Source organism: Solea solea, chromosome 19 (genome assembly GCF_958295425.1).
Source record: "Solea solea chromosome 19, fSolSol10.1, whole genome shotgun sequence".
Classification (NCBI taxonomy): domain Eukaryota; kingdom Metazoa; phylum Chordata; class Actinopteri; order Pleuronectiformes; family Soleidae; genus Solea; species Solea solea.
This window is the reverse complement of record NC_081152.1, coordinates 21,369,220-21,387,771: the sequence shown is the minus strand read 5'-3', so window position 1 is coordinate 21,387,771 and position 18,552 is coordinate 21,369,220. Positions and strand designations below refer to the sequence as shown.

General features: G+C 43.6%; 1 protein-coding gene across 4 annotated transcripts in view; it reads right to left on the bottom strand.

Annotated features, from left to right (window-relative positions):
• The window catches only part of dcc (DCC netrin 1 receptor), a 201,775-nt gene that overhangs the window by 104,726 nt on the left and 78,497 nt on the right, over window positions 1–18,552 (bottom strand). For all 4 annotated transcript variants that reach the window (XM_058617204.1, XM_058617205.1, XM_058617206.1 and 1 more), the window contains exons 6-7: window positions 14,539–14,693; window positions 14,062–14,182 (exon numbers count right to left, since the gene is read on the bottom strand). In XM_058617204.1, the coding sequence (XP_058473187.1) occupies window positions 14,062–14,182; window positions 14,539–14,693 (276 nt within the window). The remainder of the gene's footprint in view (window positions 1–14,061; window positions 14,183–14,538; window positions 14,694–18,552) is intronic.

Sequence of the window (18,552 nt, the reverse complement as noted above, 5' to 3'; positions counted from 1 at the left end):
TTGTGATTAAATGTTTTAAGCGTTTGACAGCTCTAGTTCTGTACAAACGCTGACGAGCAGCTACATTAGCGGACTTTGGTCTCCACTTAACTGTATAAGTCTGAATGTGTGTGTGTGTGTGTGTGACAGATCAATTTTAAAACTGTTGTGTTATTAAATATTTGAGTCGTTCCTATAAATAAATATATATATTGCCAGTTTGGTTTCTCTGCACCTTCTCTTTAAACATTAGTTGTGTGTGTGACACCGTCTCTCTCTCTCTCTCCCCCACCCCTCCCTCCTGTGGTCACATTAAAACCTTGTCGCTTGCGTCCGACAAAAATCCACAAAGACGGAGACGACGGATGAAAGACGAGGAGGAAATATTTGTCTTCCTCTCATCGCGCTAGCGTCTCTTTATCAACCGGAGACAGTGAAAGGTCGTATACGTGTGTGTGTGCATGTGTGTGTCACACATGTGTGTGCGTGTGTGTCACGTGTGTGTGTATCGATTGGTCAGAGGTTAGACGTTTGCACCTCACTACCTTCACGTAAACGTGTCACAGTGCTGTGTGTGTGTGTTTGTGTGTTGTCACCTCCACCATTGATCCCCTTTTTGATGAAACACCTTCCCATCAACCCCTTCATCATCGCTCAGCGGGAGGAAGAGGAAAGACCTGTGTGTTTGTTTGCGTGTCCTTGTGAGGACCGTACACACGTAGCAGTCCCAAAGGGTCCGTGTTTAATAAATCACAAAACTGAACTCCAAAGCTGCTTCACACCACAGTTCTTACCATTCACCCATTCACACACTTGCCCAACAACACATTGGCATGTAGACTAGTGGACCCAGAAATTGAACCCACAACCTTCCAGTTGAAAGATGACTCATTCCAACACTGACCCAACAGCACCCAAGTGAGGACAAAAATGTGCTCACACATTTATTAGTAGTCCTTATGGAGATCAAAACCTGGTCCTAATGAGGCAGAACCTCATTTCTGAGGAACGGGTAAAATTTGGGACTAAGTTTTCACAAATTCACACGCTGCAACATGGGGTCAAGTGTCTTCGCTCAAGGACACAGATAGACTAGCAGAGACAGGAATTGAACGCACAACCTTCCACTTGAAAGACAACTGGCCCTACCAATGAGCCACCAACTCAACTTCTACCAAAGTCATTTTCTGGTCACATACTTCTACTTTTACTGTGCTCACACATTTTTTAACCCTTAAGACCTAGTTTTAGGGTTAGAATTAGGTTTAGTTTTGTATGTGTACATCTTTTATGAGGCAAACACCTTTTATTAGGGTTTTGATTATTTCATGTAGAATGTTCTGGGGACGTTGTCTTTTGTTTGGGGGAACGTTCCCTGAAGGTTGACATGGAAAGTTTTCCCAACGTTAGTTTCAAACGAAAATACCAAAAAACAACCAAGCGGGAACGTTGTGTGGATGCCACGGGGCAACCACAGGAGAACGTTTCAGGGAACGTTAGGCTCCTACAACTAACCCTCAGGGAACGTTCTCTAAACGTTAGTTTTTGGTTTGGTTGTAACTAACCTTAGGAGGACCTTGTGTTAGTAGGGATACACCTTTGTGAGGATTAAAAAAAAAATGAGGAACCACACATTTCCTGGTCCTCACAATCAGTCACTCCTGGATTTTTAGGGTTAAGACCTGGTTTTAGGCGTTAGTATTACCGTATTTTCCGCACTATAAGGCGCACCGGATTATAAGGCGCACCTTCAATGAATGGCCTATTTTAAAACTTTGTCCATATATAAGGCGCACTGCATTATAAGGCGCATAGAATAGACGCTACAGTAGAGGCTGGGGTTACGTTATGCATTCATTAGATGGAGCTGCGCTAAAGGGAATGTCAACAAAACAGTCAGATAGGTCAGTCAAACTTTATTTATAGATTACAAACCAGCGTTCTGACAACTCCGTTTACTCCCAACATGAATAAACAGCTGTTTTATGTGATGTGGTATTTCGTTTATCTTTTAACAACAGCAGGGTATAACATGTAGTGCAACATTTATATCACATAGTGGAGGGGAACTTTTCCTGGATTCAATAAACACGTAAAAAACAGTCTGATACTGTTACGGTAAATCAAACGTTAGTGCTATCACAATATAGTAACACTCGAAATAGTGCAAAGCAATAACAATATATAAATAACTCAACGTTGCTCAAACGTTAATGTCACACAACACAACACACAAAATAAACATGTAAAGCTCACTTTATCAAGTTATTCCTCATCCGCGAATCCCTCGAATTCTTCTTCTTCAGTGTCTGAATTAAACAGTTGGGCGAATACGGGATCCAACATGCCCGGCTCCGTCTCGTCGGCGTCGTCACTAATCGAGTCAGTGTCGCTGCTGTTGTCCAGCAGTTCAGTGACAATTCCTGCCTTCCTGAAAGCTCGGACCACAGTTGAGACTGGTATATCAGCCCAGGCATTTACGATCCACTGGCAGATAGTGGCGTATGTCGTCCGGCGCTGTCTCCCTGTCTTGGTGAACGTGTGTTCGCCTTCTGTCATCCACTGTTCCCACGCAGTTCGCAGTCTAGCTTTGAATGCCCTGTTGACACCAATATCTAGCGGCTGGAGTTCTTTTGTCAATCCACCCGGAATGACGGCGAGTATTGAATTAGTGTGCTTCACTTGTTTTTTGACACCATCTGTGATGTGGGAGCGCATGGAGTCGTATATCAATAGGGACGGAGCTGTGTGAAAAAAGCCACCCGGCCTCTTCACGTAAACTTCTCTCAACCACTCGCTCATCTTTTCTTCATCCATCCATCCCTTCGAGTTAGCTTTGATGACGACGCCGGCTGGAAAGTTTTCTTTTGGCAAGGTCTTCCTCTTGAAAATAACCATGGGTGGAAGTTTATGGCCATTAGCCTGGCAAGCGAGAACCACAGTGAAGGAGGACTTCTCATTCCCTGTGGTGCGAACATTTACCGTGCGTGCTCCCGTTTTATCCACAGTGCGGTTCACAGGAATATCGAAGGTGAGTGGAACCTCGTCCATGTTGGTGATGTGCTCTGGCCGGATCTTTTTTTCAGTAATGTTGTTTTTGCAATATGCGAGGAAAGTGGCCAGCTTTTCTTGGTAGTCTTTTGGCAGTTGCTGTGAAACGGTAGTCCGTGTGCGGACGGAGAGATTACGTCTTTTCATGAACCGAAAGCACCAAGAAGGACCGCCTTTAAAATCGTTAATGTTAAGTTCGCTTGCTAGCGCTGTTGCCTTCATTCGAATAGTGATTGTACTGACACTTCTACTTGCTGCTCTCTGTTCAACAACCCACTGTTCGAGTTTGTCCTCCAACGGTAGCCATCTCGCCTTGTTCCCTCGGAAACTCCGTTTAGTTTTCTTTACTTGGCGCAGGTCGTCTTCTTGCTTCCTCCACTTCCGCACCATTGATTCGTTAACGTTAAATTCTCTGGCTGCTGCTCTATTCCCGTGTTCTACTGCGTGACTGATCGCCTTGAGTTTGAACTCTGCGTCGTAGGCGTGTCTCTTAGTAGGAGCCATTTTGGGGTTTGTACGTAAACACACAAATGAATGAAACGGCGCCTCGCGCAGTCATATATCCCAGCATGTACCGCGCGCTTCTTCTTCTACGGGGGAAAATGAAGTCAGCGGCTGCTTACCGTATTGGTCCATATATAAGGCGCACCGGATTATACGGCGCACTGTCGGCTTTTGAGAAAATTTGAGGTTTTTAGGTGCGCCTTATAGTGCGGAAAATACGGTAGGTTTAGGCTTGTATCTTTGTGAGGACCAAACCCCCTCTAAAAAAGTACATTTTGTTTGGTCCTCACAACTTTGAAGGTCAGAGACTTGTTTTTTATTAGAAATGTAAATATTACATACAGATTACAGAAGGTTAAAGGTTATGGCTAGGTATGTAGTTGTGATGGTTAAAGTTAAGCTAAGGGGGCTAAGGAATTGCAAAGGAAAGTGTGAGGACCAAACAAACTGAAAAAACCATAAGAAGGGAGGACACTTTGTGAAACTGAGGACAAATGTCCTGGTCCTCACATCTAAAAATTGACTTAAGGTTTAGGGGTCAGGCTGTAATGGTTAATGTTGGGGTAAAGGGTTAGGAAATGTATTATGTCTGTGAAAGTTGTTTTTGTAGCCTTATTAGGACATAAACACTGACTTTGACAGGACCAGTAGTCCTTATGGAGACCAAAACCTGGTCCTAATGAGGCAGAACCTCATTTCTGAGCAACGGGTCAAATTTGGGACTAAGTTTTCACAAATTCACACGCTGCAACATGGGGTCAAGTGTCTTCGCTCAAGGACACAGATAGACTAGCAGAGACAGGAATTGAACGCACAACTTTCCACTTGAAAGACAACTGGCCCTACCACTGAGCCACCAACTCGACTTCTACCAAAGTCATTTTCTGGTCACATACTTCTACTTTTACTCTAAAAGTATCAATTTAAGGCACTTCATACAGAGACTGTCCAAATGAATGGAAGTCAATGTGTGTCCTTAAAAGAACAGCGGTGCAAACCTGTGTGTGTGTGTGTGTGTGTGTGTGTGTGTGTGTATCTATCCTGCTGTTTCAATAAAGTACAACTCCGGGAAACGTGATATATGTTTTCCTTTGAACGTTCCATCACAGTGTGTAATAATAAAGTCACAGTGTGTTTTAAAGTGAATGGACAGTGATGTGCTGTCAGTCACTGCCGGACTCTTCATCTTCAACTGAGTGTTTTTTTGCAACACAGTGACCCAATAAACAAAAACAACATTCCCACACAACAACCACTACAATCTGGAATTACTCTACTTATTGTAATATTTCACCTAAATAAAAAATTACACATCATATTTAACAGATAACAATGAGCTTGTACTGCATTTATTAAAAAAATAAAAAATAAAAACTATTAGAGGAAGAGCTGAAACTAGAGAAAAGTATGTTAAGTATATTATGGTTAATCAATATATGTTTGCATCCTGGTTGGCTTCAGAAGACGTTTATCTATGTATATAAATACATAAATAAGGGAAAAAGTTGATATAAAGTGTCAATCTATGGAACAATCTGGAAATGTGTAACAACATTTCATTTTTCTCATTGAAAAAAAAAAGAGCTATTGATAAATAAAAGTTACTTGCATATTTGTATGATTGTAACTTTAATTTTAAAGTCTCATTTCTGGAAAATTGTTATTTATTTATTTTTTTGCCAAAAAATAAAAAATAAAATAGTGTTAATATTAAGTCACATGGTGTCATGGTGTACTTAAAAGTACTCGACACAAGGCTACAACAGCCTCTCTCTCTGTGTCTCTCTCTCTCTCTCTCTCTCCCTCTATGTCTCTCTCTCTCGCTCTCAGCTGCTGTTATTGAGCCGAGTTTTCATTAAATCCGTCTTCTTCCCGCAGCTTTGAAGCCGTTTCCGCGGCGTCTCTGGGTTTTCTGTCGCCCTCCGCTCGCTGTGGATTAAAAAAGCGACACTCCAGCAGACAGATCGCAGCAGTCTCTTTTTATTTTGTTGTTGTGGAGGCGAGAGAGAGGGAGAGTGAGAGAGTGAGAGCAGAGACGCTCTGTCATGTACAAAAAAGAAGAAAAAAAAACAAGTGTTTTTGAGGAGGAGGAAGGAGAGACTTCGGAGGATAAGGAAAAGAAAGTGCAAGGAGGTTGAAAGCTTGATATTTTTTTGTATCCGATGCCGATACCGATGTCACAACCTCGAGAATCCAGAGATGTTTCTGAGTCATATTTTTGTAAAGTGAATTTTAAAGTCTCATTCTATCTTAAATCTTAAAACAGAAGAAACACACAATAAAAACTTTCAGAACTATTTTACTACATGTTTGTGTTCGTGACAAATATTTAACAATAAAAAAGCATGAGGAAAATAAACTACAGCAAGGCTACACAGCTAATACGACTGGCCCAGTTAGCTAAATTAGATTAGTTTCAGTTAGCCTCAAAGACTAGTGTCAAAGAGCCTCAAAAAACTAGCATCACTTAGCCTCAAAGACTAGTGTCAAACAGCCTAAAAAATTAGCATCAGTTAGCATCAAAGACTAGTGTCAAACAGCCTCAAAAACTAGTGTCAGTTACCCTCAAAGACTAGTGTCAAAGAGCCTCGAAAAACTAGTGTCAGTTAGCCTCAAAAACTAGCGTCAGTTAGCCTCAAAAACCAGCGTCAGTTAGCCCTAAAGAACTAGCATCAGTTATCCTCAGACTAGTGTCAAACAGCCTCAAAAACAAGCGTCAAACAGCCTCAAAGACTAGCATCAGTTAAGATGAAACACTGATAAGATAAGATTTTGCTATCATGGCCATGCCAAACCTGTAGGTGGCAGTGTTATGGGGTACAGAAGCGAGTGTCAACAGCCATGGTTCAAAGTAAATAAAGAGATGAACAGTAAAGTCAGACTAGGGAAGTTGAGTTTATTCTGTGATATTATATTCTTTGTTATTTTTACCTGTATTCCATTAAACACAGAATCACTTCCTGTTTATTGCTTATCGACTGTGTTTTCCTCATCAATAGTGCAGGTGATTTACTCGTGGTCAGTGTTTAGTGCTGTGTAATCACAAAGTCAAGACTTCACAAATGATTTCCTCATAAACACTAATGAGTTTTCAAACCCAGTTTATTTATGTGCAGCAAATGTTTGAAATTATGGACTGAAACAAATAAACAGAACAATAATAAAAGTAAATAAGCTTCAGAGCTGATCAATATGTTATAATGTGAAAGTCACCAGCTCTGACCAGAGGAGAGTCTGTCCCTCTGTTTGTCTGTCTCTGTCCCTCTGTCTGTTTGTTTTGGATACTGTGGCCTGTTTTGTGTACCGACGCCTGACCGAATAAAGACCCTGAACTGTTGCCTTGTCTGAATTCTGCTTTGTGAGTTCACCCTTGCTTGTGCCTGACAGTACAATCTGGGCACACTATGGACTCCGCAGAGCCAGATAAGCTCCGTGCTGCTCTTCAAGCCCAAGGACAGAGGATTCTTCAACAAGAGGAGCATTTAGCTCATCTCAGGCATGAGGTAAGAGGGATGTCCACTCATCAGGAGAGTCTTTTGTCAGCTTTTGGGTCGCAGATGAACTTTTTAGTGGAGCAGGTGCAGAAGCTGCAGAGGTTGCCCACGCCCAGTGATATCAGCTCCAGTCACATCTCCCGAGCCCCCACCTCCGGTGGTGGTCCCCACCACTCCTCACATCCACCTGTCCAGGCCAGAGCGGTTTTCCAGTGAGTCCAGTGACTGCAGAGCGTTCCTCGCTCAATGTGAGTTACATTTTGAATTTCAAGTAGAATCATTCCCTAATGACGGCTCCAAGATTGCCTACATCATTTCTCACCTGTCTGGTTGAGCTGAGGCCTGGGCCACGGCTGAGTGGAGCAGGAGGTCTGCTGTTTGTAACTCTCTGGACTTGTTCACAAAGACATTTGTACAGATTTTCCAGACTACCTCCCCTGGTCGAGAGGCTGCTACATCCCTTGTTTCTCTTCGTCAAGGGAGGAGACAAGTCTCTGATTATGACATCGACTTTCGAACCTTGGCAGTTGAGAGTGGTTGGAATAATACTGCTTTGTCTGATGCCTTTTTAAATGGACTGTCTGAGAAATTAAAGGACTACTTGGCCCCTCTAGAGTTGCCCACAGAACTCGACGCCCTTATCGCTCTTGCTTCCAAGGTGGATAAAAGACTGTTTGAGCGAGAGAGGGCAAGGACGCAAACCAACAGTCCCACCCCCAACCAGCAGAGGCAGTCAGCTGGTAGCTTCTCACCCTCCTCGTGGTGTTCTCCTTCTGCGGTCTCCACCAAGCTGTCCTCCAAGTCATTGGAGGAACCCATGCAGATTGGGAGAACCAAGTTCTCTGCAGAGGAGCATCAGAGGCACATGGATGAGGGCCACTGCATCTACTTTGCTCGGGTTGCCAATTTAATGGACTATGCCTTGGCCAACAGACTGTAACTGCACCAGCGACCATTGTCGCAGTCTCTTGACGCAAGTGTCCTTGATGGCCATCTACTATGTAGAGTCACTCATCACACCCCACCTGTTAAGATCACCTTGAAGGACTCCCACACAGAGACTCTAAGTTTTCATTTGTACCATGCTCCCCAACACCCCCTGATTCTGGGCCATCCTTGGCTCTTACTCCACAATCCCCACATTAACTGGTCCACAGACAAGTTCACAGCTTGGGGAGCAGACTGCAAGCATCGCTGTTTTCCAGTAGTCAAAGCCCCTGTTTCTCAAGTCCCTGCGGACTCCGTTCCTCCCCCATCAGAGACGGATTTCCCTAACCTTTCAAATGTTCCCACCTGTTACATGGATCTTAATTTCTTTTTTTTAATAAGTAAAAGGCCACTTCCTTACCACCTCACCGCCCATATTTATTTATTTATTTATATGTTTATTTCGGTCATGTCAGTTAGATCAATCATCATCACACATCATCTTAGTTCACACAATACACATAACCGAAAGGGAAAGCGGGAGAAGCAAAAGCTCATCTAGTCCCGCCCCCATTACGACTTTTCTTATGACAGTTTGACAAAACCTGTTTCAGCAGCAGTATGAATGCAACATCGCATTCAGTGACCAGTTTAGCAATTCCATCTTGGATTAATTGATTCTCTGTAGTGGCTCGATTCACAGGGTATGGCTTCTTGTGAATGGCTTCTAAATACTTCTCACATGTTGACATTTGTGCTTATCAATGTCAGCTATTGTTTGGGTACATTGATTGCGCCATCGATCTGTTGCCAGGTACCTCTCCTTCAAAGGGGAGCCTGTGTTCCCTTTCAGGCCCAGAGGTGCAGGCAATGAAGGACTACATCGACTCCTCATTGGCAACAGGAATCATCCGCCCATCCTCATCGCCATCTGGTGCAGGGTTTTTCTTCGTGGGCAAGAAGGACAAGACCCTCAGACCTTGCATCGACTACAGAGGCCTCAACAACATAACCATCGAGAACAGGTACCCCCTCCCTTTGATTTCTTCTGGCTTTGAACTGTTAAAAGGTGCTATTCACTTTAAGTAATAACTAAACTGGACCTCCGCAATGCTTATCATCTAGTCAGAATAAAGGAAGGGGATGAGTGGAAAACTTATGCCCCAGCTGTTTTCCAGGCCCTTGTGAATGACATTCTTCGTGATATACTCTTTTGTATTTGTATACCTGGACGACATCTTCATCTTCGCCCTGGATGAGGAGACTCATGTTCACCATGTCAGGCAGGTTCTGTAGAGACTCCTGAAGAATCAGTTATATGTGAAAGCAGAAAAATGTGAGTTTCATGTTGCTAAAGTTTCCTTTTTGGGATTCATTGTGTCTGAGGGGGAGGTGAAGATGGATCCGGAGAAAGTCAATGCTGTGGCTGATTGGCCAACTCCTTCCAGTCAGAAGGAGGTTCAACGTTTTCTGGGGTTTGCTAACTTTTATAGAAGGTTTATTAGAAACTTCAGCTCTATTGCTTCTCCTCTACATTCTCTAACCTCCTCCAAGTGTCAGTTTTGCTGGAACCCACAGGCCTTCCAAAAACTGAAGAAGAGTTTCACCACTGCACCTGTCCTTGTCCTACCAGACCCATCCCTCCAGTTTGCAGTAGAGGTTGATGCCTCCGACATTGGAATCAGGGCTGTTTTATCTCAAAGGTCAGTCAAAGACAGTAAACTACATCCATGTGCTTTTCTTTCCAAGAAACTCTCACCTGCAGAAAGGAATTATGATGTTGGCGACCGTGAGCTTCTGGCCATAAGAGTGGCACTGGAGGAGTGGAGACACTGGTTGGAGGGGGCTGAGCAGCCATTTTTGGTGTGGACAGACCATAAAAACTTGGAGTATTTGAGAACGGAGACTGAACACCAGGCAGGCAAGATGGACACCATTTTTTAATAGGTTTAACTTCACCCTCTTCTATCATCCAGGTTCCAAGAACCTTAAACCTGATACCCTCTCAAGACTTTTTTCTCCTGAATCTGAGCCTAAGACTGTTTCCTCCATTCTGCATCCTTCATGTTTTGTTGGCGCTGTTACCTGGGAGATTGAGAATAATAAGGCCAATAAGAGATGTCGGATTCCGAATGGGGTTCCCCCCAAACGTCTGTTTGTTCCTCCTGTTCTCCGTTCTCATGTCATCCACTGGGCGCATTCATCACTCCTCTCCTGTCATCCAGGAAAATAACTATCTTTGGCATCCGACAATGATTTTGGTGGCCATCTCTCAGGAAGGAGGTGACTGAGTATGTATCTGCCTGTCCAGTATGCTCTAGTATGCTCTTCATTTTATTCCACTGCCTAAACTCCCCTCTGCCAAGGAGACAGCAAAGGTGGTTTTGCCATGTTTTCCATCTTCATGGTTTCCCCAGGGATATCCTGTCTGACCGGGGGCCACAGTTTGTGGCGAGGTTCTGGAAGGCTTTTTGCAACCTACTCGGGGCCAACGTCAGTCTATCCTCAGGCCCTCAGACCAATGGACAGACAGAGAGACTAAACCAGGAACTGGAGACTGGGTTGCGTTACCTTGCTTCTCAGAACCCCTCATCCTGGAGCAAGCACGTGATCTGGGTGGAGTATGCACATAACACCTTACCTTGTTCCACATCTGGCATGTCTTCATTCCAATGTGCATATGGCTACCAGCCTCCTCTGTTCCCTTCTCTGGAAAGAGAGGCCAGTGTCCCCTCTGCACTGGATCTGGTCTGTCGGTGTCACTGGATATGGACTCGAGCCCGACAGGCCCTCTTAAGTAACTTGCCCCGCTACAAGAGAGAGGTGGACCGGCACCGGCTTCCTGCCCCATCCTACCAGAGTGACCATAGGGTGTGGTTGTCCACCAGGGACCTTCCTCTGCGCGTCGAGTCCCATAAGTTGGCGCCTCGCTTCATTGGTCCTTTCCCTGTGTCAAAGGTCCATGAAGGTTCATCCCACGTTCCATGTCAGTCGACTGAAGCCGGTGAATGAAAGCACATTGGTCACAGCCTCCAGGCGGCCCAGTCTACACTGTAAAAAAACTCTTGGCAGTGCGCCTCCGGGGCCGTGGTCGGCAGTACCTTGTGGACTGGGAGGGAGAGGAGAGATCGTGGGTCTCAGCAAGGAACATTATGGACCCTTTCCTCATCCGGGATTTCCACCGGCTCCATCCTGAAGAGCCTGGGCTGTTGGGTGCCGGGTTGTTGAGGGAGAGGTACTGTCATGTCCCGTTCTGCCATTTAAGTTATGTTATTCTCACCCTGCCTTGGTCTTGGTTCTGGCTCTGTCTGAACCTCACATAAACTTGGTCTTGGTCTTGACTTTAAAATCAGGAGGATCAGATTTAAAGTCTCATCACAAACCAGATCAGCAGATCTCACTTAGCTTTAGCAGGATTACACCAGACTTTCCAAACGGACTTTGGGGGAAACATATTTTAACTTTCTCAGCAAATCAAAAACAAACTAACACACAAACAAACACTTCCTGTAAGACTGTGTGATGCCATGTTTTTTTTTAATTGGTCCAAACGTGGGAAAGATCTGACACCCAAGACGTGACAAGCTTACAGCTACAGTGATGTTGATGGAGTTAAGTTTGGGCACACACACGCACACGCACACGCATACGCACACACTCACACACATCTCTCCACCTGTCCCACTCGCACTCCTTTTGTTCTCTCGGGCTAGAGGAGAGGAGGCTTCTGTCGCCATGGCAACAGACATGCCCCCCCAATACTCCACATTCTACACACACACACACACACACACTCCTGTTGTAGTGTGTGTGTGTTTGATGGGTTTGCTAAGGTCAGATGCTCACTGTGGAATACAAATCTGTCATGGCTGACACACTTCCTCCTCTCTGTCTCTCACTCTCCCTCGCTCTGCCCTTCGCTTGACCCTCCCATCTCTTAGTTTCATCTCTCTCTCTCTCTCTCTCCATCCATCCATAGCCTCCCTCTATCTTTTATAGAACTGTGTTGGGTGACTGGATTTTATCTTCTCTCTCTCTCTGTCTCTCTCTCTCTGTCTCTCTCTTCATTCATTGTGACCATCGCTCTATCTCTTCTCCTCCAGCTGCTTGAAAATCATCTGGGATGATTTTATCTCTCTCTCCTCTTTTTTCTGTATTCTGTATATAAGTGGTTGGTTGGTTGGTTTGTTGGTTGGTCAGCAGGTCGGTAGGTAGGTAATGTAGGTAGACTGGGTGCTTGTAGACAAGTATGAACAGATGTAGGTAGGTGGTTAGTTAGGGTGGTTGGTTGGTTTGGTTAGTCACTAGGTTCAGGGACAGGTAGTTACAAAGGTGGGTAGGTGGAGACTGGTTGATAAGTAGGTATAAAGATATTTTTAATCATATATTCATTTCCATCACATGGTAATTTAGTGTATTTTTATTTGTATTTATTGTGAAACCACTGAAGCAGAAGAATACACACAGAATGATGGACTGAAGATGATCCTGATCCAGCCTTCAGATCAGATCCACACCAGGATTTAACTGAGACTACAGTGAGAGGGAGCTGATGGTCCGTCATTAATTCACTCTCACACAAGATGAACACATGGAAATTAACACACCATCAAGTTCTCGACCTCCAGTTCAAACCCTAACCCTAAACAAACCACATGACACACGCACACACACACGCATGCACATGCACGCACACACGCACACACGCACGCACGCACGCATGCACACACACACGCACGCACACACACGCACCCACACACCGACACACACACGCACGCACACACGCAGGCACACACGCACGCGCACACATGCGCGTACACGTACACACACACACACACACACACACAAACCAGCCAATCATGAGACATTAACGAAATCAAGACTGAAAATCATGTTCACATCAACATCACAGGTCACAGGTTAGAGGTCAGAGGTCAGAGGTCATACTATTTCAAGATACACTTGTAGTGCAAATGCATCCTGAAGAGATTTAAGTACAAAAGAGACAATTGTGTGTGTGTGTGTGTGTGCGTGCGTGTGTGTGTGTGTGTGTTAAAAGCCACTCAAGGATCAAGAGGCCTGACTCTGTCAAGGGTAACAAAGTGGTATGCTGACACACACACACACACACACACACACACCTGCCGTGATTTCTCACGGGAACGTCTGATTGGCCACTGTGAGCCTGCTGGGATGCGTGGTTCCCGTGGCGATTGTAACCAAGCGATAACACCAACCATCTGACCCTCGTAATATCTGTGTGTGTGTGTGTGTGTGTCTCGCCATCTGTGCTGCTGGCTCATGGGAGAAGCAACACGCTGAGCAGTGATTAAAGTAGGAGGAAAGAAAGAAAGGAAGGAAGAAAGAAAGGAAGAAAGAAAGAAAGGAAGAAAGAAAGAAAGAAAGAAAGGAAGAAAGAAAGAAAAAGAAAGAAAGAGGTAACAATTAAAAGTAAACACACAGAAATGCTAACAGCTCAGCTGAACGTCTGACTCAGCACATTCACATTAAAATGCACTGTGTGTGTGTGTGTGTGTGTGTGTGTGTGTGTGTGTGACTGAATTGTAACCGTGACACAAATAACACGCAGCACAAAACAAACGGTGACTCGGCCAGAATCAGCCGTTACTCAGCAGTTTAATCAGGAGCGAGAAAACAAACCCTCACACATTTTGTGACGACACAAGAAGAAGAAGAAGAAGAAGAAGAAGAAGGAGAAGAAGGAGAAGAAGAAGAAGTAGAAGAAGAAGAAGAAGAAGGAGAAGAAGGAGAAGAAGAAAATAAGAAGAAGGAGAAGGAGCACTCACACATTTGATGAAATTTGGGATTTTTCACTGAAAACGACTTTCAGACAAAAATAATTGTGTTTTCCTGTTAAACAACAGAAGCCAGTGTTTATGATGGATTATTAATATGAATAGACATTTTTCTTAGTGAAGTGTTTAAATGTTTTAGTTTTAAACCTGAGCTTCACACGTGTTTTTCTCACTATTGTAATCCTCAGAAAAACCAGTAGGAACTTGACAGGAAACGGCGTCAGATCAGACAGGAAGTGACATAAGGACAGGTGAGAGCAGCGTGTGTGTGTGTGTGTGTGTGTTCTTACCTGGCTCTCGCAGCAGCAGCTGAGCCATGGCCTGAGCGCTGCCGGCCGAGTTCTCAGCCACGCACTGATAAAAGCCCTCGTCTGACTTCACCAGACCCAGGATCTGCAGGTTACTGCCGTCCTGAACGACGACAACAACAACAACAACAACAACAATGTGTTAACAAGCAACAATCCTGACACACAACTGTTCACAAAGACAAAAAAAGGGTCAACAAAAGCAAAAGTGTTTTTGTGCAGTTGCTTTAAAGAGGATAATAGGATTATATTCTTTATTAAGTGGCTAAAATAAAATTTTTCCCTGTGTTACAGTTGTTTTCAGGAGCCAGAGTTGATGAAATGTTGGGTTTTCCTGATCAGAAAGTGAAATCATTTGTTATATCTCAGTAAAAGTTTTGTTTTGCAGATTCAGAAACACACCCTGTATCACGCAGACATGTGGATGAAGCCAGTGTCTCGTGTGTTATTGTGACTCACCACGATCTGGAAGTAGTCACTGGGGATGACTTCCTCTCCGTTCTTCATCCAGCGCACGGTGGGCTGAGGGTTTCCCGCCACGGCGCACTCCAGCTCCGTGTCAGTGGACTCGTACGCGTACGAGTTGGTCGGGTAGTTCAGGAACTGAGGAGGAACTGTGGGAGAAAATCAAAACAAAAGCATGAGACACACACACACACACACACACACACACACACCTTCACTAACTTCCTCCGTGACTGTGTTTTTCCACATTAGCGAGTTCATGTAACGAGCTCACTTATTTACAGGCTAATTAACGCGATTACAAACTCCTCCGTGGCAGTTTAGTGAAGAGATGAACGCGTTTGACCTCATTACCCTTCACACATCATTACACACTCGGCTCCTCGTGGTCAGCTGTGAATTCACTCCACGATTTCCGGCTTTAAATCTCCCGTTTGTTGTTGTTGTTGTTGTTATTTTACAGCGATAAGACAAACAGACTCCACAGAAACAGTCCTGTAGAGGGCAGTATTGTACTATTAGCTAAAATTAGCCACAAAAAAAACTAGCTAACCCTGCGGTCATTACAGATTAAAGCAGATTAATCAGCTATTACAGGTTTTATTTCATTATCAGGTCTCTGAAGTTAACGTAAATGTAATCTGGATGAATAACTCACACATTTCCAGAAGCAGCAGTTTAGCTAGATGTTTAGCTAACAATAAACAACTCTTCTACTTTTACAGTTAATATCACTTGTGTCGTGTTTGTGTCACAGTAATCAGTCACACACACAGTATTTAGTCATTTTACAACCGTAGACACGTCGCTACTCACCACAATGTGGAGAGTTGCTATCGACTGCTATTGCTAACCGAGGCTAGCCCGAGATGTTTGCGTCCATGTTTTTTTTTTACTGATTTCTCAACTAGAATGCAGTGAACTCGGGTGCCATGTCACTGCAACCTATGACTTTGGATGTAAATAGAACGTAGCATACATTCAAACGTTAGCTAAAACGCTAACACTCTACCTATTCTAGACTATAGCAGATTAATGAGGTAGCTTAGCTTTTATTTCATTACTTAATTTCATCATCAAATCTCAAAATTTAATGTATGTTTGAATCATTTTCTTCACTTTGCTATCACTGGTCAACAGCAGGGGTCTTAAACTTGTGGCCCACAGGCCACATGTGGTCCCCCTGGTCCATGTTCTGCGGCCTGACATTTAATACAAAGTTAGAATGAAAACTGTCTCATGACCAGTAGTGAATAATATTTTATGAGACTTTGTTTCAGCTGTTGTTGTTTTTTAAAGTGCTTTATAAATAAAGTTGGATTGGATATTACACAATCATGGACTTTATCAAGATTTGATATCAGTTTCAAACTGGACAGACTGGACAACAGGTTCCCTGGCCTCGGGGTCATTTAAGTCTGAGGGCCCCGGGGTCGTTTAAGTCTGAGGGCCCCGGGGTCGTTTAAGTTTGAGGGCCCCCAGGGTCATTTAAGTTTGAGGGCCCCGGGGTCATTTTAGTTTGAGGGCCCCGGGGTTGTTTAAGTTTGAGGGCCCTGGGGTCGTTTAAGTTTGAGGGCCCTGGGGTCGTTTAAGTCTGAGGGCCCCTTAAATAAAAGCAGTGTTAATAAAGATCTGAGGACATTTTGACCACGTCCACCCAAACATTCTATCATCTAGACATGAATCGATGACCTACTTCACCACCTACTTTGTAATGACTTTATAATCTCACTACGACTATTTACTACTTTATTTAGTTTGAGTGTTTGTTTGTTTTTCTGAATAAATACATTTCAGCCTATTAATGTCAATATGTCATGGGTTTGTTTGCATTTAATAGAATAAATGAATCAAAAAAACGAAACAATTTCGTCTGAATCTGAAGTCTGAATTTATCGGAAACTAATTTGTATCGTGTTGTCAAACTCCACCCTGAGCTGAGAAAAAGTTTGCAGAGGAGGACGGTCGTGTTCGCGGGCGTCACATCGATACATCATTATGTGGAGGTGTAACTTTATCACGGTGCTAATGCTCTAATTAAGAGCTAATGATTTCCTTTAAACTCTGAGCAGCTGCAGCGACACACACACGCGCACACACACACACACACGCACGCACACACTAAACATCAAGGACAGGGTCACTTTTATAAAAATCTACTTTGAACAAATATAAAATAACAAACTTTTTCTTTGAAGAAATTCAGATTCCTGCTTGAACATTATTTATTATTACTTTAACTCGTGTTGTGAACAGTTTCAAAACAAAATGTAAAATAAGAACATGTGTTTATTTTATATATAACCACTAAAAACATATGGTTTAGTTTGGTTTCCACCATAAAGATCACATTTTTTGCACAAAATGGCTCAGTAGCGCCCCCAAAGGTGAAACTGAGATGCACCAAATTCCACGAAACTTGGTGGAAACATGTCACAGCCCAAAACGAATAAAAAAGTCCACCGGGACCACGACTTCAACCCAACAGGAAGTCGGCCATTTTAAATTTGGCGTCCATCTTTGGCGATTTGCAAGAGACGGCGCCAGGAGACAAGGGCATAGCGACACCTGCTGGTAGGGCGGCAGCTGCGAAGGCTCGCACAATGCTGCATGTGCATTTTATAAATATAAATTGAATATTATATTTGAATGTACACTAATTAAAGGTCCATTAGTGACACCTGATGGTGAGACTGCACACTCCTCCGCTAACTCCTCATGTCTTTCTTTTTTTTGTTGGTAATAAATGCAAATTTACTTTATCATTAGCATAGTTAGCATCTGTTCAAGCTACTGTAGAAACATGGTAGAGGTGTTTTCCGAATATTTTAATTTTAAGGTGATTTTACTAACTCGTAAATGTTACATACTGGACCTTTGATGGATGTATTTACTCTACAATCAGCTGTCGTACAAGGATGATGTCGTGTTTGATTTAAACAGTTTGAATAAAGACGATATTTTCCCTCTTCAACCGTCTCCTCACGTCACGTCTCATCAGCCTTTGTTGGAGGATTTCCCCGGACGTGTGTGTGTGTGTGTGTGTGTGTGTTTCTTTTATTCTCAGATTACCATGTTTACAAAAGTGTTTGTGTTTCCAGATTTTGGTCTTTGTGACAATAACAACAACAACAACAACAGGCGCATCGATGCGCTTCTGCTTCCTGCTGGAATAAAAACAGCCGAGAGTGACAATTCATATGGTAAACATGATGCAGCGACGACAACAGCGGTCTGACCTCTGTCACTCACTCACACACACGCACACACACACACGCACACACACACACTCACACACACACACACACAGCTGTCAGTTATGACTCCAACAAAACACAGTTAAACAAAAGTAAAACACGTCTTCGCTTTTTTAAATTGAATGTATTTTCTTGTTTGCAGTTTTTCCTTCTTACAGGGATGTGAATCCCTTTAAAGTGACCGTATACATATACTACAACATGGTACACACACACACACACACACACACACACACACACACAGTATCAGGGATGCTGCCTCTCTATAGCTGCGCCATAATAACTTCCACTTAGCATTCAAATGGAAATCTGCTCCATCATTCATTTCACTGAACATCTGCTGTGTGTGTGATGATAGTACCCACTGAAGGACACACACACACACACACACACACACACACTCGCACACACACACACACACACACACAGGCGCGCACACAGACAGAGTTAAACTTGAGCAAGGACTCGTTAGTGAACCTTTTTCAGACGGAGCTTAACCATCATTTATACGTCATTAATGACAACGACACACACGCACGCACACACACACACACTGTGGACATGTGTCTGAAACAGTTAAAGGGCCATAAAACCACTGGAGGATGAAGGGCTAACGTTTATGTTCTGCTCCGAGCACAAACACAGGGGAAAAACAGAAAAGAGGTTATTTTCTCCAACTGGACAAAAGCTTTTATAGAAGCACACAAACATGTTACACAACACAGTGGAGTGCACCTATAATACTCTACTG